General features: G+C 41.4%; 1 protein-coding gene across 1 annotated transcript in view; it reads left to right on the forward strand.

The window, feature by feature from the left end:
• The window catches only part of SCUBE2 (signal peptide, CUB domain, EGF-like 2), a gene marked incomplete at its 5' end in the record, with an annotated part of 38,795 nt that extends 15,539 nt beyond the window's left edge, over positions 1-23,256 (forward strand). Inside the window, 12 exons of the mRNA XM_010295280.1 lie at positions 2,208-2,330; positions 2,835-2,951; positions 3,545-3,631; positions 4,323-4,427; positions 5,671-5,826; positions 6,188-6,391; positions 16,026-16,193; positions 18,348-18,509; positions 19,698-19,895; positions 20,477-20,629; positions 21,758-21,837; positions 22,606-23,256. Coding sequence (XP_010293582.1) covers positions 2,208-2,330; positions 2,835-2,951; positions 3,545-3,631; positions 4,323-4,427; positions 5,671-5,826; positions 6,188-6,391; positions 16,026-16,193; positions 18,348-18,509; positions 19,698-19,895; positions 20,477-20,629; positions 21,758-21,837; positions 22,606-22,758 — 1,706 coding nt within the window. The remainder of the gene's footprint in view (positions 1-2,207; positions 2,331-2,834; positions 2,952-3,544; positions 3,632-4,322; positions 4,428-5,670; positions 5,827-6,187; positions 6,392-16,025; positions 16,194-18,347; positions 18,510-19,697; positions 19,896-20,476; positions 20,630-21,757; positions 21,838-22,605) is intronic.
• Between the last annotated feature and the right edge of the window lie 1,130 nt (positions 23,257-24,386).

The following is a 24,386-nucleotide window of genomic DNA, read 5'->3' on the forward strand; positions in this document are numbered from 1 at the left end:
CAAATGATTTTCCCTTCCCACTCTGCATCCAGAAAGCACCTATGACTGTTAGAACAAACTGATGCTTCTTGCACCTAGTTATGAAAGCCATAATTTGATAAGATTTTTTTCACATGCAAAAGTCTCATTGACTTCCATGAAAAGTCAGTAGAATAGGAAGCTCTGGATGACGTAGAAAATTACGGTTTTGCAGGTTGCCCTTGTGAGTATGATAGATCTTCATGTGATGTAGATTGGAATTTAGCCGATGTAGTACCACTAATTTACATTGGCCAAGATTAATACTCTTAAATCTTGTACTTCTTTCCTACAAGAAAAGTTCAAAGAAAGAGAAAGATGTTCACAGAAGCCCAAGGTGTGTCAAGTGTGAATATTTCTGTGACACATTCCCAGAATTAACATCAGGAAACATTAATAATTAGACACTAAAAGGAATTAAACATGTTTTATATAAGCTGTAGGCAGGACCTTACTGACTCCATATGCTTACTTAATTCTGAGTAAGACCTATTTATTTCTGAGGCAGAATGAGCACACTTGAACTTGGAGTTAACAATTCAGAGATCCCTGTGTGCCTGATCTGTTCTAGCTTCTGCCTCTAGAAAGTCTGCAAAGATTTTACAGGGCTACAGCATCGCTGTGTTTTATCCTCATGAACAGGGCAACCTGACTTAATGGCGAGTAACATGTGTTCTTGTTGCCAAAAGAAGTCTCCTGTCATTAATTCCTCTGAATTATTTCCATTTCTTTTGGCCACCAATGAGGGAAAGGAACTGTAATTTTTCTGTTGGCTGCTAAATGTCCCCTTCCTATCATATGCCTGTGCATAGTAAGTCCTTCATTTACTGGCATTCACAGGCTGTGTCAAAGCTGGTAGGGATACTGTGTATACACCTTCTGACCTATATGGAAGAAGTCACTAAGTGCTGGAGATAATAGGCTGTCATTGCATGCAGCATCCTAACAAAAGGTCAAGGAAAACCAAAGACTTGCGCCGATTTTGTGATACCTTAGGCATGAGTACCAATATAAGGTGTTCCCTTCTTTCTCCATTATTCCTCTGCTGCTGATTCCTACCCCTGCAGTATCAGTTCTGTTAGTAGCATGCTTTTCCCCTGAAACCAGCCCAGTTTTGTAATCTTTTTCACAGCATTTTCTACCAAATTTTTACCTATCTAGATTGGGGAACAAATGATTGGGAGAGAGCAGTGGCAAGAACTTGTATTACCATTGAGAAAAGTCTATGTAGAAGTGGGTACCCTTAGTTGCACAAACTTTGTGGGACTGGGACTTCCAATAGCTTTCTTGATGACTGCTTTCTAGGTTTATGTATAATTGCTGTAAAGCTGCTGGAGATAAGCGAAGCAGTCATCGGTGTGGATCTGAGAAGCAGAGACACAGAACTTTGCATTTCCCTTTGTTGAATTTCATGAGATTCTTGTCGGCCCATTTCTCCAGCCGTTCAAGGTCCCTCTGAATAGTGGCACAACCATCTGGTGTATCAGCTGCTCCTCCCAATTTTGTATCATCTGTGAACTTGCTGAGGGTGAGCTCTTGTCCCATCATGCAGGTTTAGTGAAGAGGATAAATAGTGTTGACCCCTGGGATACACCACTGGTGAATGGCATATTCTGCACCAGCAAGCAAGTTTGCACCAAAGGCAGTATGTTGTATTGTCAGTGGTTTCTCTATTGGCATTTATTGGGTGGGGCAAGGCCTCAAAATTGGATAATTGGCCACAAGGGACAATGGTGATACAGTGGTGTTGTTTGCCCACATGGAGTCAAATAATGTTCCATAGCAGTTGTATCTGAGCACTTTGGAGGACTGAATCTTGACCATGTCACCTGTATTTATTCCAAAATAGAAATATTAATTAACCACACACAGTGCAATGCAGACTTGATTTCGTCTCCTTTTCTTTGAGTTAATTTGTTCCATGTTGCTGAGGCTGGATTTTTTTTTTAATTATGTGGTTTAAGGACATACGTAACATCTCCACTTTGACAACATTTGATCAATTTTGACATTTATCAAAGGATTTCCATGAAAATAAAACTTATTGCAAGGTGGGTGTCCAGATAGCATTCCTAAAATCTTTTCCAAGCCCTGCTAAGCAGTGTTCATGTACGTTTACCTAGTGGAGTTAGGATACAAAACTTTGGCAAGAGTAACTTTTAAAAAGTACTTTTACCTTTCTTCCATAGATATTAATGAATGTAGCATCAACAATGGTGGTTGCCAACAGCTGTGTGTGAACACACTGGGAGACTATGAATGCCTGTGTCATTCTAACTTCAAATTACACTGGAATAAAAAGGATTGTGTTGGTAAGGTGCCTAGTAAATACATTTCTACTCCTGATGTGTCTGATGACCATGTTGTTATAGTCAAATCCGAAAGTCTTGATCCCTCTAGTTAAGTGGTACTAGTCATCATTCCTGGTATTCCACTTTACTTTTTAGTCAGGCATGATAGTACTGATGGTAAAACTGGCAAAAGCAAGCAAACACCCCCACCCCCCTGCAAAACAGGAGATACTTTGAGGGGTTTTGATGCTTTCTTTCCTGTGCTTTTATCTAGCTCATTCTTCTATTTCCTTTTGTTTCCCTGCATGAGAAGGTTTCCTGATGATAGCTTTACCTGAAAGGAAATTACTTATGTTGTGTGGTCCTCCAGTGATTTTACTTTGCTCTGGTTTTCTGTCTCAACAGCATATTAATTGCGTGGGTGCTCTCGGGTACCAGCTACAAAAGCAGCTGTATGCTGATTTGTTAGTAGAGTGTATGTAGGTGTTTTACTTCTCTCGTGAGTATTTGTTTTATCCTATTTAGAGATAAAGGGTCCCTTGCCTGATAATATGTCACCCAAAGTATTGCTGCACTGCATTAAGAGTGGTGGGAGCGATAGATGCTTCTTAAGCTGCTCTTCGGATGTCCAGGTATTTTCTGGTAAGTCAAAAACAATAAAAACAAGCATATGATGCTGTAGAGAGTGTTAAGAGTAGCAAACCTCCTAACCCTAAGAAGTAGATAATCATCAGGGACCTTTCCTCTTTCACTACAGAGAAAGGGCTAGATCCCTGCCAGTGTCCCAAGAAAGCCCCCCTTTCCTTGTCTTTTATAACCACTCTACGCTCAGATTCCCCTCTCATGACAACTGTCTTTTTGAAGCTGGAGAGGACAGGGCAGAATTCTCCGTGCTCCCTGGGCCATTCCTTAATTGGCCCTGAGAGCCGCTGCTGAATGGGACGAAGGCATTCCAGCCCTGCGTGGGGTCTGAGATTTTGCCCGCACAGCCCCTCCACCCCACAGGACACAGCATGCAGACTTGGCCGGTGATGATGAGACAGATGCTGCTTTTCTTCCTGAACCCTTTAAATAGACAAGCTCTAATGTGGGGTATTTTATGAACAACATTGTTGAAAAAGGTGAAGATGATGATGCCATTCAACAAATTAAAAATGTCTTTTGTACTATAGGACTCTTCAGTCTGTGCACAGTGCCTGTGTCTTTACTGTCTGTCTGTATGGTCTGTCTGTTAGGAATACAAGATGCCTACAGCCTCACCTGTGGCAGGTCATCTCAGCTTAAGAAAAAACAACAAAATACAAATGCATCCAGCTGGCTGGGTAATCACTGGATTTACTGTTGCATGATTTCTTTTAATAGATAACTGTGAAATGAGCGTGTTTCTGTTGACTTTCTATTTTCCATCTCCATTCAGTGTTTTCTCCATCTTCTTCGTGATTGCAGTTCATGATTACAGCAGGAAGTTCCCTTGTACTGCTTCAACAGCATCACTCAAACTAGAACTTAAAAATAAGGAAAGAGAAAAAGATCAGTGGTGAAATAAACAGCTAGGCCAGGAGTTCCATGCCTCTTTTTAGTCATCCAAACTGGACAGTGCTGGCAGGATACACTAAGTTTAGGTTGAGCTGTTGGACAATAAAGTTTAGAAAGCATTTAAAGCTAAACAAATAAGAGGTGCTATTTCATATAGACATAAACTACTTTCTGAACTGGTTTGGAGAATCTCCTTCAATTTCAGCTACCCTTTATTTGATTTACCCAATAGCAGATCTGGACTTGATATAATTCTTTTTTTTTTTTTTTTTTATTTAATACAATTATCACACTTTGTTCCAGTTGTGAACCAGCTTTACAGCAGGAGGAAGCTGGCATCTCTTTAGGCTTTCTGTCATGACTGCTTTTTCACTTTAGGTCAGCATATTTTTGATGTCATCGTTATGATGTAACATTAGGGTTATCTAAATTTTCTATTACTTTTTAAAAATAACATGTCATTGTTTCTTCCTGAAGATACTTCAGCCATCAAGATAAGTGTAACCTTTAAATTAAATGAAGGAAAATGTAGTTTGAAAAAGACTGAGATGTTTCAAGAAGGTCTGGAACAGATGATACCAGGTATGAATATAAAAATGCAGGTAAGCAGGTTAGAGCCATAGCTTAGGGGTTATTAAGTGTTTTCCTGATATGACATACACCATAAGCAAAGCACAGAGGACTGCAAACTTGCTGCTCTTCACTGCCCTCAGGAATCACACTCCTTCCCAGCCATGATTCTTGTAATATTTATTTCAGATCAGAGGACTTCCCTGTGACAACCTTACAATCTTGCTAGGAAAGCCCTTCTCCTTTTTTGTTTGTACCGCTGCTAATAAATTCTCCTTAAAATCAACCATATTTTTCGTTCTTTTGATATCTTCCTTTCCTTTCTCTATCTCTTCTTTCAGTTCTTTCCTTTCTCACCTGTTCCTTACTGTCTGATGCCTCAGTGAAGAACCTCCTGGCCTTTTAAGCTGACTCTATTACCGAAGGATTATTCCTCTTTTCTCTTGTCTTCCTTTTACTGTACTTCAGCAGCCCCAGATGGACACTGAGGTCAGCTCTTCCATCTGTTCCAAGGCAGAAAGTATAGCCTGGGAATTTACAAAGTCAGCAGAAAATGAGGAGGAGTACATTTCAAAAAAAAAAAAAAAAAGAGCTGGGGAAAGAAGTCACTAAGCAATATGATGAATCAGCATATCAGTTTGTCCTTAGAAGAGTAACAGTGAAAAACTACACTAGATGCTCAGTGAAGTGTTACATACTCCAGAACCAAAGCTCATTCCAGGTGTTTTCTTTAAGTAAATCTTATTTCCTCATTAAAACCTTGAAAATGGTCTCCAAATGTCCTGTGTATGCAGCCACTACTTAATTTAAACACCATTATAAGCTAACACGCTTTTCACATGCTTCATAAGAGTGCAAAATTTTTTCTCTCAAGTAGCCTGCCTGGTGCAGGCAGTGTCATGGTTTTAAGATGCTTTGCATAGTGCAAAGGCAATTCATTAGAACCTGCTAGCAAAACCCAGGGGAAGCGGGCTGAGCACTGCAGCCAAGCTTGCATCCTACCAGTGAACCGTGCCTCGGACCCAGTGTAATGCCAGAGTCTCAGCCTGACAGTACATGTGTAGGTGCACTGGAGTCATGATTCTACACGAGGCTGCACCAGTTGAGAAACTGGCCAAACTGTTTGTTTACTGGGTTGTGGAGTTAATCATTTGCTTCCCTTTAACTCTTCATGACAACATATGCACTGAGCACTAGTGAATGTTCAATAACATAGCTGGCCAAGCTTGTGCTTCCTTTAATTTTGTTCATACAGAGAGACAAAATTCAGTAATGGAGAGCTTCCACTATGTAAACCTAACATGCAGCTCTGGCAAGAAAGTTCATGGAGCCCTCAGTAGACTGACAGCGACTAGAGCAATTTTTATCACTGCGGACTTTGAGCTTGAAACAAGCCGAAAGGAGGTGACAGGTTGGTTGGAAAATAATCCAAGGTGCGGTTTGAAGCTTCTTGCTGTTTTGCTCCTTAATTTCTGTATTTTTCACTTCTATCTGTATGTAAAATGATAATAAAAAGTATCTCCTGTTTTGAAAATGAATTTTACTGCTTCAAAAAGTCAGGTATGGGGATAGTTTCAAAGATCAAAGAGCTGCCCATAGATTAAAGTCTGGTGGTCTGATTAATTTTCTTCTAGCCTGGTGGTGCTGTCCTTAAGGATTTCAAACTTGTTCATAGAAGTTGCTTTCTAGTGATTTGACTGGTTGGTCTTTTGCATTGGGTGGAATTTCGAGCATGGTCACTTATAGCAGCTTTCACCCTTGATACTTTCCAGATACATGTGATGTGCGCTGTGCTCGGAAAAAGACTGAAAAGAGGTTCCGTAAAACCATTCGAACCTTGCGGAAGACAGTCAGCAGGGACCAGTTCCGCGTTCGCGTCTCTGGCATGGACCACGAAGTGGCCAGAAAGTCTCTCAAGCTATCGGAGCCGCAGCAGTCTTGTGGTGCAGGACAGATGCACGTGGGTAACAGATGTGGTAAGCAAATGTAAATTAGGAACAAACCATTACATGTGTTTTACTGTTTCACTGGGGTCTAGTGAACTTGAGGGGCTTGTGGGATGCCTGTCCAGGAGAGAGGAAGGCTGCATGTGAAGAAGTAGGGGTTACTACTTGGGCTACTGAGATGTGCCCCTCTATGTATTTATTGTTGGTAATTGCTGTGTTCTGGAGTAGAATAAGGGCTCAGTGCATTGCATTTTGTTATAGTCGATGCACAGCCTACAGTAACCTCAAAGGTAGAAAACATGGGAGTAACATCAGGCACCAGTGACCTCGACATCACCAGTGTTATTTTTAAGACTACATTTAATATCCAGTGTAACACTGTGTTTCTGAACTTGTGAACGTTTCATCTCTCCCTTGTTCCAAAGAAAATGCTGAGCAGAATTTGATAGAGTCACATTCCCTTTGCTGGTTAATCTCCGAGTCCCAGAGAATCTTCATGGCAGAGTTACAAATTCATGGGGAATAGGGAGTTTTATAGGCCAGTACTGAGAAAAATCTTCAATTATCATGGCACTGGAGGGCAACACCATAATGCAGCCCATAATAAATACTTCCAAAGCACAAAAGTTAAGGACAGGGGTCAGATGTTACCTTAATAGGGGCCTAACAACCACAACGGCTAATTCAAGCTGCATAGGGTAGGCAGCATGTAGGTGCTTTTGTGAATCAGCAAGCCTTTTAAATGCTTGTCAGATTGAATTAGTACGTCTTCCAGCAGCAACCCTTTCAGCCTCAAAATACATTTTCTAATCTAGTTTTGCTAACTCTGGAAAAACTTGAATTCGTAGAATTGGTGGTGTTTAAAACATCTGTTCAAGCAAGCAGACTAGGGAATTACTCAGGAATTCTGTTGGAAAAAGCTGTACATTTTCTTTTTTTAACAGTGTAATAAGTCTGAAAAAATTTGCAATGTTCACCAAGATGAGTTTACATGGATGTTTTCAGGCTGTCGTGTTGGATGCTGGAGGAAGGCTTTGAAAAACTCTGTCTCAGTCCACTGTACAGAGCACAGTATACTTTCAAGACATTTGTGATTTCATCTGGAAAAATGAGCAAGCTAAAAATACTGCAGGTAGAGAAGGCAACATGAGTTACAACTAGGAATTGGAACAACAAAAAAAAAAATTTTTTTTTTTTTTAGGTAGCTGTGGAACCAGTTTAATTTCTCATTACAAATGAGAAGCTTACATGGCATTTCTGTGCTAGTTCAGAGAGAAAGGAGACTTTTGGAAAGTCTTTGGTATGGTAAGCATAAACAGCCTGTCCGTGGCTAAAACAGAGACACTGAGCATATGAAGAAAAATGTTTTGAAGAACAACTTGTAAAAGTCAAGCCTCTTCTGTTGCTGAATTGGTGCCACAGTTTGCTCTGGATATCTTAACAGGTACTACTGTGAGCAGTGGAACCAGTAAGATAGGATTCCCTGTGGGTCTCGTGCCTCATGGTTTGATTTGTTCGTGCCTAAAAAGGTGCAATCACTAACTAAATCTTCCTTTCTTCAGCTGAAGTATTCAGACCACATGCTTCCGCAGATTTGCTGTGATCAAACAGGAGATAGAACTTGCATCACAGCCTTTTACTTACGTGCATGCTAAGAAGGTCTCGCTCCTCCGCTTGCATGTTCCCCACTTATTTATATTAAACATACAGAAGCGTAGTATCTTTGAAACCTCTCTGCATCCTTTGTCAAGTTGCTGGAAGTTGGACAGAAAGTTCACTAGTTGCCGAGGGGACATAAAAGTGCACACAGAGGCAGTGTTGTTACATACGCCTCATTTCCTTAGAAAAAGCTGATTGTCCCGGAGTGTATGGCAAAGGCAGCACTGAGCTGCGGCCGCTGCTTGCTTTGACTGCCAGTCAGAAGGAGCTAAGAAATAGACTGAGGAGAAGAGAATGGAGTGGGAATGGTGTGGAAGAAGAGGAAGAAGCTAGCTCAGGGATGTGTGGGGGAGAGTCAGTGTTTTGTTTTGATCCAATTGTTCTGCAGAGCTGCTGAGAACTTCTGGACAGGATTGGGGCCCTGCTTATCTAGACATGCTAATGATTCTGGGGAGAAAGTGACTCAATAGCAAGACATACCAGGTCAGCAGATGGATTCAGTGGAGGTGGTAGATGTGGTCTCTGGACAGGCCAAGAACTTTGGCAAAGGGATTTTGCTCAGTCTGGTCAGAGGAGCAGGAAGCAGTGAGGGAAGAAAGTAAGCTTAGGGAATTACAAGTCTTCTGTGATATAGAGTGAAGTGCAGGTTTCAGTTCATTGTTTTCAAATACATTTTTTAAAAAAAAAATACTTGGAGTATGGCTAGGTTAGATACAATTTTATTGATTCAGGTAGTGTTGTATTGATTGTCTTCCTGTGGTAGGCTTCTCCTGGCACAGCACTGTCTGCAACATTAGGTGTATCTGAGCAGCATAAGAGGGAAAGTCCAGCTCCTGCTCTGACAGCTTTTGACTTGAGTAACTGGCCTGCAACTGTAAGCTTACTGCCTGCAGCAGTAAGCTAAACTTCATTTGGTTTCACATTTTTGGTGAGGTAGTACTTTTCCTGACTTTCCTGTCTTAGCTTCTACCATCCGCAGTGGGGCATAGTACAGGATAAAAGCTCCAGGAAGATACCAGGAACAGATGAGATGTGATTTCCAAGCTATTTAATCATTCTTAATATGCTGAATGGTTGCATGTGTATGTCTGCTGTTCTTAAAACAGCTGTTGATGGTAAAAGGGAATTCACAGCTGATTCCAAGGGGTGATGTATTTTACTTCAAGTTTGCTGTTTAACATACAGTTCTGTTTGGGATTTTCTGATGCTTTAGAGGTTCAAGTGTTGCATTTTTTCTACGTTGTTATGTGCGAGCTCTGTATCAGCGAGTAAGCATATTTAGCATTGGCTCACATGTTGTTTAGAATCACAGAATTTTTGGGTTGGAAGGGACCTTTAAAAGTCATTTAGCCCAACCCCTCTGCAGTGAGCAGGGACATCTTCAACTAGAGCACGTTGCTCAGAGCCCCGTCCAACCTGACCTGGAATGTTTCCAGGGATGGGGCATCTACCACCTCTCTGGGCAACCTGTGCCAGTGTGTCACCACCCTCATTGTGAAAAATTTCTTCCTTATATTTATGCAAAATCTGTTGTCTTTTAGTTTAAAACCATTACCCTGTGTCCTATCACAACAGGCCCTGCTAAAAAGTTTGTCCCCATCTTTCTTAGATGCTCCCTTTAAGTACTGGAAGGCCTCCCTGGAGTCTTCTCTCCTCCAGGCTGAACAACCCTAACTCTCTCAGCCTGTCCTCACAGGAGAGGTGTTCCAGCCCTCTGGTCATTTTGGTGGCCCTCCTCTGGACCCGCTCCAACAGGTCCATGTCTTTCCTGTGCTGAGGGCTCCAGAGCCAGCTGCAGTACTGCAGGTGGGGTCTCACCAGAGCAGAATAGAGGGGCAGAATCCCCTCCCTTGACCTGCTGGCCACACTTCTCTTGATGCAGCCCAGGATACAGGCTGTGAGTGCACATGGATTAATTCCATGAAGTCCTGTGAATGGCTTCCAAGGAGCAACCAGCAATAGGTCTCTACTAATGTGTATCACAGGAAACGCATATAGCAAAATGGAACTTTCATTAACCTTTGTGGAGAACTAGATTCTCATGGCAGGAGTGTGATCTTTCCACACTGCAGTAAATCTTATGGTAAAAACCATGCATATTTGAATGACAGTGCTTTAAGACTGGATGAACCATCTGAGGATGCTGGAAATGCTATATGTTTCTTAAAGAGGAGATTTGTCTTGGGGAGAATGCAGTTTCGTCACTAACCTGGCTACAAGTATTTGTTCTCCAGTATGAGCTAGGCTTTAGACAGATTTAACAGCTAAAGACCAACTGCTTAAATACTAGCAATTCCCTACCAGGAACCTCCATAAAGAGAAGTTGTTGATATTTGTTGGGACCCTTTTGCGCTCAGGGACTTTCCACTGAGGAAGAAATGACAAGCAATTTAGCTTCTTTTTCCATTGCTTAAACTCTGTCATACCTTGATCACATCCCATAGACTTGAAAGTACACCTTGCCTGTTACACGTGGTATTTTTTGTGTTGGATAGATGAATACTTTAAGAGATGGAAGAAGGCAATGAAAAGTACCATTCCCTGAAATTGCTGCGTGAAAGGACATGTGAGCATGCTCTTGCTGCGCGGTAGTCGCAAGTGGATTCATCCAAAGAGCTGTCACTTCAGAGAATAGCAGGCATGAGCAGCAGTGATATAGTCACTGCTCTGCTGTAAATGCTGAGCAGCTTTATCTTGTGTGGGAGGTGTTGATGCATTTCATTGCTCAGCATTCAGCAGTTTTGTTCCCTTAGTTTAGAGGATGCAAATAAAATATTAACATTTTATAGAAAATGATGAACCACATCTCAAAGTTTAGATGTGGAATGATAGTGGCATTATAAAAGTACAAGGGAGAGATTTAAAAAGAAAAGTGAAATGCTGCCTGCTTTTGCAGTTGTTACAATTAGTAGTTGTGTTACACAACTGAGCGCTGTATGTTGGTTTTTTTTTTTTTACAATTTTATAAAAATCTGACAAGAAGAAATGAATTATCAGATGGGAGAAAGAGTACTATTTTTCTGCTAACCTGCTTGCTCTGACATTCATAGATTTAAGACATAAATCCTTAGGATGTGTAACCATCTCATGTGACCTAAATGTGTGAACTGCTAAAATACAATAACTTAAAGGATGCCACTTCAGAATTGATTTACATCAGTTGTTGGTGATTTTCCTTATAAAGTCAAGGCATCATTCTTAAGAAAATGGTGAATTGGTGGATCATGACCTTCTTTATGAGGTTCACCTTCCCAGCCACTGAGATACTACAGCATTTGTCTATAGGAGCAAATGCTCAAAGGCTAATGTGTTGAAAAGAGGGGAAGAACCTTTAAAAGTCTTTGTGACTGTTAATCTTGGTTCCCTGTGGGCCCCTCTCTTCCCCCACACCCCCTTCTTTTCTTCTTGTTTTTGCATCAGAAAAGCTTTCACATATTTTTTTTTTTTTCTCTAAAACAGCTGCATGAGATTCAAGACTGGGTTTTTAATGGGCATTGAAGACAAACAAAGACAGTGGCTTCAGAAATTAAGTCTACTAGAGGCAATTGGTTCTTTTGTTCGTTTGGAGAAAAACAATCAGGTTTCTGAAAAAAGAGCAAAGCCAGCCAGTGGAATTCTGATTTAATGTCATTATTTGTAAATCTTCAGATCTTGTTTCGACTGGGTGTTTCCCATGTGTCAGGAGGGACCATGCAGTTTCTAGTTTTGTGACATGAAGCTCATCAACTTTTTTAGTTTCATTTAAACAAAAGACAGGAGAAGTTTGAACTTCGAGATGTTTCTTGGTTGGGGTTTTTTTTGAGGGTTCATTTGTATCATCCTAATTCTATGCACAGTCTTACGAATTTCCGTGGGGTGATTTCTGTGTTGACACAATGTCCCTATAATTAATGTTACTATAATTGAATGTAACACCAGGTCTGTCTGTTGTGCTACATTGGGCCCTAGTGAGTGCTGTGAGCTTCTAAACAGGTTTTTATCAGTACTCCTGCAGGTTAGATGGGTGGCCTGTGTTTGGGACATCGCTAGGTGGAAGGTGGGGGGAACTGGGAGAAGTTTACAGGGAATGTGTTTGTGGATCAAATTGTCTGGTCTTTGTACAACTTTGAAAAGCTTGGTTTGATGTAGTTATGTGAAGAAACTGATATATTTTAAGAGCTTGAGGCATTAAAGCTTGGACATCACTTTGAGTAGTTTTAACGTTTGCATTGAATAATGAGTATTTGTTAGACTGTATATAGCTTAATCTTTAGTTGGATATATTAACCTCTTTTCTCATACACACATAGGATCTATTAACGTTTGAAGTGTTTGGTGCATCTCAGAAGTCATAGTGGGGGAAAGATAGGGTTATGCATTTTTCTAGGCAGTGCAATATTTAAAAATTAATTTTCCTAGTCTCTGTATTTTACCTACTTTATAAACTTAATTCAGAGTTGCTTGCTTTTTTCAAGTCTGACCAATTTAAAATTGAGCATGGGTGCTTAACACCCTAGAGAATAAGGCTTATTATTGCATATAGTAACATCAGATATGAGTATGTGTGGAGTAGCCCCATAGGCCTATCCGTCTAGGCCTACTCTCCAGTTCCAGGAGGCAACACCACATATACTGCTTCATAAATGAGTGACTGCCTTTGTAAAAGCAACTGCTGTTCCCCTCGCCTGCTCTGTCTTAGAAGGCCACTCCACACGCTGGGGACGTGATAATGATGTGAAGGGATTTCTGAGCAGACAGCGGCCAGCCCCTTCTTACTATGGTGGCGGTGTCCTGTGAACCCAAACTCCATGGGCACACAGAACAAGCCCATTGCTCATCCAGCTGGACTCCTCTATCAGCCTGGTTTGTCTCCAGCAAGCTGCCCTTGCCCAAACAGATACTTATATTTTGAAGCAGTAGTTCTTACTGAAAGATCTGGGTAGTCATTACATGGCTTTCTGTCCATGTTGGGTCAGCCTGTCCTCTGTCCTCCCCCTTGATCCTTTTCTCTCTCCAAGCTAGTTCACAGCTGTAACCACCACACTGTACACAGCTCTTGTCATCTGGTTTTGCACACCCTGTTACAGTGGTGGTAGCTAGTTGGGTTTTTTTTTTTTTAGAGTTTTCTATTGCCACCTTTTAGGAAAATCAAAATTAAATACTTGAATCGATTGGTTCAGATCAAATGGAAAAATCTTGGTTTGGGCCCGGTTGATTTTACACAGTTCCTGCCTTTCACTGTCTCAGCCCTGTGTTTCTTCTGTTGGCACTGTCACAGGCATAGCCTGCCATCCTGCTGACCTGCCACAGCGCATCCCTGGGGCAGCCAGTGCAAGTGGAAGACAGGAGGGAAATGAGGCCTGAAGCAGTTGGAGTATAGCTGGTGCAGCTTAATGGACCTCAGATTAACACTGAGCAAAGTTGAAATAAAATGTCAGCTTTCTTTCAGTACACAGAAATTACCAAATTGTGGAAGTCCTGACAGGTGATCGGCTCTAATAGTTGTGTAAACATAGTCTTTGTATCACACAGAATCACAGAATCATTAAGGTTGGAAAAGACCTTAAGATCATCAAGTCCAGCCATCAACCCAACACCACCATGCCCACTAAATCACCTTGCACTTTACCTAGCAGTCTAGCTGCTGACCACCTAACTTGGCTTTGAACCCACAGACACAAAATGTTAGCAACCTGGTATTTTTTCTCATTGATAGCTGAAGTGTGGGAATGTACTGTGATGGGGAATGAGAAAGTTGTGTTTTATGCCCTAAAAAACCTTAACAGGATGAAGAAGGACAAATAACGTGTGACTCTTGCCCCAGTCCTCAGAATCCCGGAAACCAAAAATTAGCTGGAGGTCACAGTGTGTCTCAATGTGGAGGGGAAGCACAGAAACAGACCACCTGATGCTTCTACTCCATCTTTCTCTTGCTCTCAGAATTCAGTTGTGCAATGCATCTAAGAATGCCCCATGTTGAGGATCTCAGTGATGTCTGAGGGGAGATCTTTTTAAGTTTACTTCCTCAATGCAAGTTTTCAAAAATTAGGCACTTTCCTAAATAAACCTGGAAGATTTAGATTAACTCAGTTTTATTCCACAAGGAGCTCTACAATTTTACAACATGCAGTTTCAAGGCAAGTAAGGTACAGATGATAAAGTCGTCAAGGGAGATCTTATGGGATAAGTTCTCAGATACAACATTTCCTCATGTGGTGGGTTTGGTTCCTGCCTGCGGCAGGTTTCCTTTGAGCTCTTTTAGCCAGCCTACTGTTATGCTGTACTCTGAGCAAGTTCAGGAAACTTGAAGTACAGTTTTAAGGTTGAATTTGTATGGTTTTACATGTGTCAATGTAAAGTAGCATTCTGTTCAAAACAACCACAAAACAGACACATCCACACCCCCAACGCAAAAAAACCAAACCACCCCAAACTTGACGTGTGATAAAAATGAAGGGAAAAAGACAGGTTACGGGGAGACAGCAGAGGGTACGTCGCCTCTAGTGAGACCACTCAGAACATCGATTTCTCGTAGAGCCATAGAGTTTTTTGAGGGAAGGAGATTTGGAGTCTTCCTATTGCTTCTGGGTTCCTGAAGTCAGTAGCAACTTCTCAAAATCACCTTTACTAACTGTGATTGTCTTTCCTTGACACGGAATTGTAAATAGTGCTCTTTCCTTACCTTATTAGGAGTGCTGCAATGAAAGCCTTAATTCATTCATGTTTGTTGAGTTGCACAAAGAGTACAGAGATGAGTGTTCTGTAGGAATGTTTATAAAACGAAGAAAGGCTTGAAAAGTTGGGAAGCAAATGAATGTGTGTCCTTATGAGAGAAGTGATGTGTGGTGGAAGAAGTTAGAACCAAGAGCTAAGGCTTCCTCAGTAGTTTTCATTGCTAAGCTACAGAGCATTGCTTAACCTGCTGCATTTTATTTTTAAGTTAAGGAGGAACACTCACTATTCTGCTCAGTGTATCAGCCATAAACAAAATTCTTTATCATTGATCATGACCGGTAGTTAATGCCCTACTTGTTGTTAGTCATATATCCTGAAATGAAGCCAAGGCCAATTTAACTTCCTAACAAAACAGCTATTCACTGGGTGATTTATTTGAGCTATAAACTAAAACTAACAGTTTATTATCGTAACAGGTCTTTAAAAGGACAGAATTTTTCAGCGCAGCTGAACAACTGCAACAGTATTTTGTGCCTTTCCAGAGCAGGGTAATTATTAAATATTGGCACTGAAGCCAGTTCTTTTGTGAAAAGTTGGAAAAACAGAATTTTTCAAAGATACCCACAAATATTGCTGGGCTTGTTAGATAATATTGAGGTATGTGTTTTAAGTAAAATCAATTGGGTTGAGTATGTGCCATCTATGCACCGTGCAGAACACAGCATTCCCAGATGATAATTGTCCAAGTTCCAGTATCAGAGGAATGGCAAGAATATTTCTGCTTTAAAAGTCTTTGAGGCATGCATAATGTTTAGTTTAATGAATTTGCACAATTACTTGTTGCGCTTGAGGTTTTCACACAATTCAATGACACCAATGGTTATGAAGTATGAAGATTCAATAATATTAAGATTAAAATACTCCTAGAAATCTGGAAGTACATTTTTGGTATCTTAGGTTCAATACTAAATTATTTCATTTGGGAGGAGTCCAAGAGTTCTTTAGCTAGAAAGAGGAGATAAGCGCTGCATAATTGCACTGTGCAGGTCAACAGAGAGTACTGGACAAGCTAGTGTCCAGTGTAGCCTTGCAACAAAGCGTGAAATCTGTTCTAGCTCACAGAAGAGCTCACCAGCACCAGAGGTTATCAGTGTCTGTTTCTGTTTTACAGGGTACATTGCATGTATTAAGTTTTATCTGTCATTAGGATTCAGTTCTGAAGCCCTGGCTCCCACCTCCCAAGTAAAGAGGGAGCAGTTTCATTGTTGGGGTTTCAGGTCCTATGCAGGCTCATTAACATACCTTCACCTATAATGTACTGGTTAAAGCAATTGTGTTCTTACTCTTCTAGATCAGTGCTCACTAGGTGAATATTCTCCTGATGGCTTCAAACCCTGTCTGCCATGTCCCCTTGGAACATACCAGCCTGAAGCTGGGAGGGTATCCTGCTTTCCCTGTGGAGGAGGTCTAACAACAAGACATAGCGGTGCATCCTTGTTTCAGGACTGTGAGACCAAAGGTAAGGTCAAGATTTATTTGATGAACTGCATTGCTCTGAGGCAAAAGTAAGTTCTGCTGCTACAAGTGGGGCATTCAAAGAAGGGTCATTCTGCTTTCAAGGATCTCTCTTTTCAGAGGTCTCATAGTTGGCTGGCCTGGCTTGGCTGCAAGGAAACTCAATAAAGCCTCAATTCTTTTATAACTAATTTTTATACAGGAGTTGAGAAGGGGTTGAGAGATATGTGGAAGTTGGTCAGTGAAGTCATTGTTCTGTGAAAAGTCATATAAAGGAACAGCAGGGAGAAAAGTCTCAAGAAAAAACACCAAGACCAGTATGCCTTATTGACATTTTGGGTTTGAGCACAGCAGCAACATGAAAATGTGAAGGAGGGAATTGCAGTACTGGAGGATAAGTAAGAAAATGGTTTCCTCATGTTCATAATGAGAAACTGGCCTGGATGCCTTGGAATATACCTTAAAAGCTAGCATTCAACTTAACCTGCAGTACCTCAGACAGCCCTCTAAACTTGCTCACAGTGGAGCTGACATGCAGTCAGCTCCCAAGGATTTAGTCACAGGAGTGAAAATCAGGTGGGGTTCATATCTTCAAAAATGAAGGAATTTTGTTAGCATCTTAGTTATCTGAAATGTAAAAAGCTGAAAGATAGCTATGAAGTTGTCTTTGAAAATACTAATAAGAGTATGTGTCCATGGAGAGAGATGAAATGTTAATCAGTATAATGGTTTGCTCAATGTCTTAAAGCATGAGTAAAAGAACATCACTTTATATCAAAATCACTTGAAGAAAAAGTGTTAATAGAAAATCTACTGCTGTGGAGTAGAAATAAAGGATAGAAATAAAGTCCTGATGCAAACATTTGGTAGTGGTTTGGATTAAGAGATCTCTCTAGTGTCAGTTAAGATATGTTTACTATTGAGAATTGCAACATAATAGAAGAATTTTGCAGTATGGTTGAAGAATTGATATTACCAGTAATAACGTGATAGCTAATAGATTTCTTCAGTAAAGAATCACTGAATCTGCAAATGCTGTTGTTTCATACTTAATTTTTCAAAGTTAAAGCCCTAAAAACATACATTAAAAACACTGGATCGAGATAAGAGGAACTGATTTCAGTTTTCTTTAACATAAACAAAAACAAGTCTATAAATGAGGTTCAGTTTTCAAATTAGAGTGGAGATTAAAGGAGTTTTTTTGTATTAACTGGAATGAAGAGCTCAGGGATTTGCATGTGGAAGAGGCCACATGAGACATGCAATCACAGATGCAAGAACTATTTGGAACTTGTATCTGAAGCATTTGGATTGGGGAGTGGAGCACATAGGGAAGGACTCCAGGCTGAGCTAGCTTACAAAGCTCAACAAGACTAGCGTTATTTGGGAGTAAGCAGAGCTTAAAAGGAATAGAAAAAAGGGACTGTGCAGCACAGAAAACTACAATTGAAAGCAAGGTAGTAAATTGTTTTGATGTTGAGCTGAGAGGTAAACTTGCCAAATGAGATAAGCTGATGATTTGTGTGACGTGATGGAATAAAGTAGCAGCAGATCTGGTGGAGGTGGCTGTACCCTGAGTCATGGCCTGTTATTGCAAGACAGTGTGTGATCATGAGAGAAGGCCGCAATATGCCAGTTTAAGCACTAATATTGATGAAGCGTGCCACTTGTAGAGGGCCAGAGTCTTTCACCTCTGCTTGTGGTGAGGTGGTCACAGGGGCATACTAGGATGCAGCAGCAGTGCACATGCTGCTTGGCACAAGCTGGCAAGAAAAAAAGGTTTAGATAGTATTTCCACATGCAGTTCATCTTCCATGCCGAATGCCAGTGGCTAGACATTTTGGTAACACACTGTTCTGCTCCGTGTCCTATTTACAAAATCATGGTGGTTATACTCACTCTCCCATATCTTTTATTGCTGCTTCCACACAAAACTGCTCTATTGTGTTGCATTTGGGATTTTTGAGCTTGCACAAAATGACTTGATAAACTAAAATCTGTTCAATTACCTCTACATAAACTACCCTTGTAGTTTATGAATATGGCATTTCAGTTTGGGAAATTGTAAGTCCTATAAAAATGCATAAAGTCACATTCTGATGTGCTGATGTGCTACTACCACTTTTTTAACCATGATGCGTATTTAATTACTCTCCAGTTCAGTGTTCTCCTGGCCATTTTTATAATACCACAACTCATCGGTGTATTCGCTGCACAGTTGGGACATACCAGCCTGAGTTTGGACAAAATTACTGCATTTCATGCCCTGGAAACACCACTACTGATTTTGATGGATCAACTAATATAACACAGTGCAAAAGTAAGTACAGAAAGATTGTTTTGTTGATCTGTTACAAATGAAAAGACTGGTCCATTAATATTCAGGGTGGCCCTAAGGGCAAAATGCAGCTTGGAGAGAAGGCAGTGGTGTTACTCCTCTTTTGCTGCCAGCCTGCATCTCATCCCACATGGCTTACTGAGGTCCATGAGAGACCATTTCTGCAGACTAGTTCCACCATTCTTGTTAAGGTAAGTGATGACTGTGTCTTGCCACTTGGTGTTGGGTCACTCTGTGCCTTGCTGTTAAATCTTTTCTCCCATAATATCCCAGACAGAGTTCGTGTTCTTGGCACCCTGACTTCCATTCCTTTTAATAGAAGGGAAAGAAGTTGGCTCACAAAACTTAATAGCTCTAGTAGCCATTTCTTCTTAATAACAACCTTTGGTAGAGGCAATTACAGAGAGACCCACTGTTCTAGATTATGGTAGCTGTAGTGTGAGAAGCTGAGGGTAAATTTAAGAGGAAAAATAGAGGGCAGAGAGGCGACTCCTCAGAAGGACCTCTGGAGACACTTATCTACACACAGACATATATACACAGGCATACATAGAAATATGTTTCTGGGAACTGCATGTCTCTTACTTAAAAAATCTGTTCCCTGGGCATGTCACACCCTCACATCACTGTTACGGTGCTGTAGTGCCCAGACCTTTATGGCCACACAGAGTTGGGGAGCAACAGGCTCCTGCACTGGGGTTCACCCTCTCTTACTCCAGCCTGCTGATCTGTGCAGAGAGAAGGCCTGCCATGCTCCCTAGTTTGTGCTGCTGCAGGCGTGGTGCCTGAGCAGAGCCCTGCAGACTCCAGTTAGACTTCAGCTGATACTTGTATAAAAACATTCTGTCCGGTAGAAGCAAGAGGAGCATCTTTGCTTGACCATTTTTATGTCCTCTTACAGCTGCCTTGCTGCTTGGCTGTGGCTTGGTTGATAGCAACTGCTGTGTTAAGGGGGACTAGTCTGTATTGTTCTGTCTCAACTGATTAAAACACAAAGGCAGAAGTAGGCAGCAGTTTGAAGTGAAGCTGGCAAAGAGAACTGTACCTGCATCAGATGCAAACAGAAAAGTTTGTGTCTGTCACCCATGTACTGATTCTGATGGTGACTGTAGAGAGAGCTGTAGGATGACCTCACTTTGCCTAGTCCTGCATCCTGTATTGCTTTTTCAGATAGGCAGTGTGGAGGTGAACTGGGAGATTACACTGGATATATTGAATCACCAAACTATCCTGGCAACTACCCTGCAAACACTGAGTGTACTTGGAATATTAACCCACCACCAAAGCGCCGTATTCTGATTGTGGTTCCAGAAATATTTCTACCGATAGAGGATGAGTGTGGAGATTACCTGGTGATGCGGAAAAGCTGTAAGTCTGAAATATCTACTGTGGCGTGTGGTATCTATCTCAGTGTGCCACACAAGTTTCACATGTGCATTGCTGTTTACATAAACTAAATGTAGCCTGGCTGTCCTCTACTTAAGAGTAGAAATTTCTTTAAGTAGCAAATTGAGAAGTCCTGTTTGGTAATGCTGCTCCATAGGTTCAGATTAAACAAGGGTGCAAGGCTATGATGTGTTGATGAACTCTGACAGAAATATTGTTAAGAAGGGGTAGATGGTTCAAGCTAACTAAGCATGAATTATGCTAAGCAATTCTAGCCTGGGTGAGGAAAGAAGAGATGTTTGCTGGTACCTACAGGTGCCTGATGTGTGAATAAACAGCTGCAGTTTCTAGTATAGACACATCCTTCAAACAGTAGACTGTGTTTTAGGAAAAGGGAAAATATTCCCTGACCAAGAAGTCACTCACTGATGGCCTGCCATGTTTTGAGGAGTTTTCTTAATACCAGAAAGCATTTCTTGTCACAGTAATGTAACCTATTTTCTAATTGTTCATTAGTATGAAGCATTGTCAGATAACTGCCTATTGTGTGTTTTCTTTGAAAGCTTCTTCCAACTCGGTGACCACATATGAAACCTGTCAAACCTACGAACGCCCTATAGCTTTCACTTCTAGGTCTAAGAAGTTGTGGATCCAGTTCAAGTCAAATGAAGGCAACAGTGCCAAAGGATTCCAAGTTCCTTATGTAACGTATGACGGTAAGCGGATGTGAGCAGCTGAGTCTATGTAGACTAGTGCAGCTGCAGAAGTGCAGAACTCCTTGTGGGATCCTTGACCCTGCTAAGCAGCAGGGTAACCCAGCACTCTCAGCAGTGTCACTATGAAACTACTTCCAGTGGCTGTTTTAATTTGAAGCTAGTTTAAGGGATTCTACATTGCACTGCAATCTTAAGTGCCACCATATTTCCTATCTTCCACAGACCTAAACAAAGAGCTGGGATTCTGGGCTCAGGCCTGCAAAATGCAGAGCTCATATCCAGAATCTGGGTTTTATGCACTTTTGAGCCTTCCAGGTTCTGGGTTGCTTCAGGTGGCATCCAAGTACCCTGTTAGGAACTGGGCAGAGCACAAGTGCTTCTGACTTACCGTGTTGCTGCTACCATCTGTAATCTAGTACCAGATAGCAAAATATCTGTACTGAAAAGAAGCTTGAGGGGCAAGAGTCTCACCCTATCCTTTTCAGTGTCACCAGGAGTGAAACTGGAATGGAGGTTTTGCACTTCAGCATAAGTGATGTGGAAATCGTGTGGCCCATTTCTGTTCATGCTGGATTAATTGTGAAGGAGTCGTCCTCACTGTGGTCTGCAGAGTTTCATCAACAGCAGATAATTAATTTTTCAGGGGAAACCTCTCCTTTTAAAGCATTTCAAGTTTTGATTGACTGGGGGAGTTTGCCTTTTAAGAAAGCTTCCTCTTAGCTCTTTTTTTTTTTTTTTTTTTTTTTTCTTCTTCTTTCCCCCTTCTTACTGTAGAAAGAAGTCAAAAACAAGTTGTGGGTATTTACAGAGAAGTTTCTGTGGTGCAGTTGGGTTGAAGCAGGCTACTCAGTTACAATAGGCACTACGATCCTAGGTGCATTACGATTGCTTTTGCTTTTGACAGATTGATGTTGAGCAGCTCAGCAGAGTACACTGTTTTCGTATTAAACAGTATTTGTAGTTTCTTTACAGAACATTTGGAATATTTTCTGACTGTTGATATGAGGGCCAAGTATCACTGGTTATTCTGGGAGTAGAATGTGTGACCATTACATGTGTAACCAAGGGAGATATTGAGTATGTGAGTGAAGTGAACCTGCAAATGACTCTCTTGTGCATTTCCTATAGAGGATTACCAAGAACTAATAGAAGACATTGTTCGGGATGGTAGACTTTATGCATCTGAAAATCATCAAGAAATACTTAAGGTATATTCCTTCTACTAAATATGTTGGTTTTGATTGAAAGTAACACTCTTTTGTGCCAGTGAGGTTGCCTCCTGCTTGCATCAGATCTGCTCCTTGGTGCACTAGACGCATGCTGCTTCAGGGAAGTGGGGTGAGTCAGTACGTCCTGACTGTGCAGAGCAATGGATATGACACACCTTGTCCAGGGGATCAAAGGTGGATCAGACCTACTAGGGAAATCTATGGTGATGATAGCCCCTTGAGCTTCTCATAGATTGTGCTAGAAGGAATCAGTGGAGCAAACTGAGGAACATGGGGTTTAATCTCTTGGAGAAGCACTTGGTGCTGCTACTTGTAGCCTGTAAATTAGCAAGGGCGTTTCCTCCCTGGGCAAAAAAAAATCTCTTTGTGGATTTCACTTCTCTGACCTTGGTTAGGGGACAGTTGCATGGGCAAGTTGAGTGTGTGTCATCCCGAGTAATCATTTCTTTTGCTGGATATCAGATCCAGTGTGGTGGTGGTTTTTTGTTTTGTTTCCTTTTTTTACACATTTGCTCTTCTTGGAAGTATGAGGAGGGGAGAAATCCTCGTGCCATTAATAATAAATGTGAAACTCCAGTGACTTCCCTGGGGCCTGAATGCCAGCCTTGCTCCACTAGTTTCTGAGCCCCTGAAACATTAGTACTTGAAAAGTAAAATGCTCATAATCTTTTATGGTCATTAAGCTTTGGTAATACTGACCCTAACTCCTCTGTGGAATTACTGTAAAATCTGTTTTCTTTTTTCTAGGACAAGAAACTGATAAAAGCATTGTTTGATGTGTTGGCACATCCACAGAACTACTTCAAGTACACAGCCCAAGAGTCAAGAGAGATGTTCCCAAGATCCTTCATTCGGCTGCTGCGCTCTAAAGTTTCCAGATTTTTGAGGCCTTACAAATAGTTGGCACTGTACTTAAAAAAAACTAACCAGCCCTGGACATGCACAGAGGGGTTGTGGTAGGTGGGGCTGCTTTCTGTGTTTTACACACTGGCAGAGAAACTCTAGGGAAGCTTGCCAGCTCCATTCTTGGCAGAGTTTGGCTTTCTCAGCTAATACAAATATTTTGGTGAACAGAATTTTGATTCCTTTCCAGATAATACCTTTTGGGTACCAAGGATACTTCACGGGTCTCTGAATTAGAGACTGCCAGTTATTTTTGTAACTGAATGGTGCCAAGCAGAAGTTTGTAGAGCTCTGCCCTGTTGCTTATCAGTAACTCTAAAAGCTAATGAGGACGGACAGGCTAAGTAGTGTGGTTTGGGGTGAACTCTCGACTGCCATTAATGCATGTTACCTCAAAAAAGCTGTGTTCATGTTTGGTCTCGCTGAAAGTGAGAATGAGATTGATGTCTCAACTTTTTCTGTGCAAGAAATTCAGAGCTAAGATTGAAATAGTTTCAGTTCAAACGAGTGAGTCCGAGCATTGCACAAGGTGTAATTTTCCTCTGAACTATATGTTACATGAGGCATACAGAGGAATAAGCAAAAGGTTGAATATTAGCTTGAATGCCCTGGTCTGGATCACACTGTGTTCATGCTAATGACTTGTTGGTTTAAATGGAGTGATACCAGAATAAAACCAGGGCACCAAAGTAATGGAAAACAGACCCTGACCTTCTGGACACTTCCATTTTGGGCTGCCAGCAAATGTTACAATAGAACAGATTCTTTGCTAAATCCCAGTGCTCTCTCCCTGTGCGTAGACCTGGGACAGCATGAGGCACTGGCTCTTCTGAGTAGTGTAAAATTCTGTCCTCTGAGCACCTGCAGTTGAACACATAAGCCCTGTTTTAAATGCAAGCTTTGCATAGATTATGCTCTTGTACATCACTTTTTAAACCTGAATAAGGTTCTTATATGAGCCTCAATCCTTACCTTCCTTATCTTGTGTGAGCACCTTGCAATGACCTTGTTGAGCAGAGAAGGGCTGCTTTCCCTGTCTTGCTGGAAAGAAGTAGATGTACAAAGATATTCCTCAAGCAGACTGTGGCTGCAAAAGTCATCAATGGCAAAATGCTGCTCAAGATTCCCAAACTGTGTCCTTTCCCTCAAGATGTGTTTCTTACATGAGAGAAGGCTATTCTGAAAGGGCCTGTAGGAAGAACTACGTTGATAAAAATGTTTTTGTTGTCTCCGTGCTCTTCTGTCCACATTTATACTACATCACTGTCCTCCAGCCATGCAAACCATGCTCTCAGTGTAATGTACCTTCTGGACCTCCGTCCTGAAGGGAGTTGGCTGCAGTCCCAACTCATTTGGAGATGGACTTACGACCTCTATCTTTCAGTCACTGGCAGTGCCGAGTGGCGCAGTGTGTGCCAAACTCCCTCTGCGTTCCCCCTGGGAAAGGTACTGACATTTTGCAGTGTAGCCAGGACGAGTGCTCCCTTTCCTAGGGTGTGGAGTCCACTCTCCCTGAGTTTCATTGCATTGGTATGTGGTATTTAACTGTTGTATGTGAATAATACCACGTCCACAGTGTGACGGATGAAACTCTCATCAAGAGCCAGGGTCTGAATCCCTTCCCT

Source organism: Phaethon lepturus, unplaced genomic scaffold, assembly GCF_000687285.1.
Source record: "Phaethon lepturus isolate BGI_N335 unplaced genomic scaffold, ASM68728v1 scaffold18999, whole genome shotgun sequence".
In the NCBI taxonomy this organism is placed as follows: Eukaryota; Metazoa; Chordata; class Aves; order Phaethontiformes; family Phaethontidae; genus Phaethon; species Phaethon lepturus.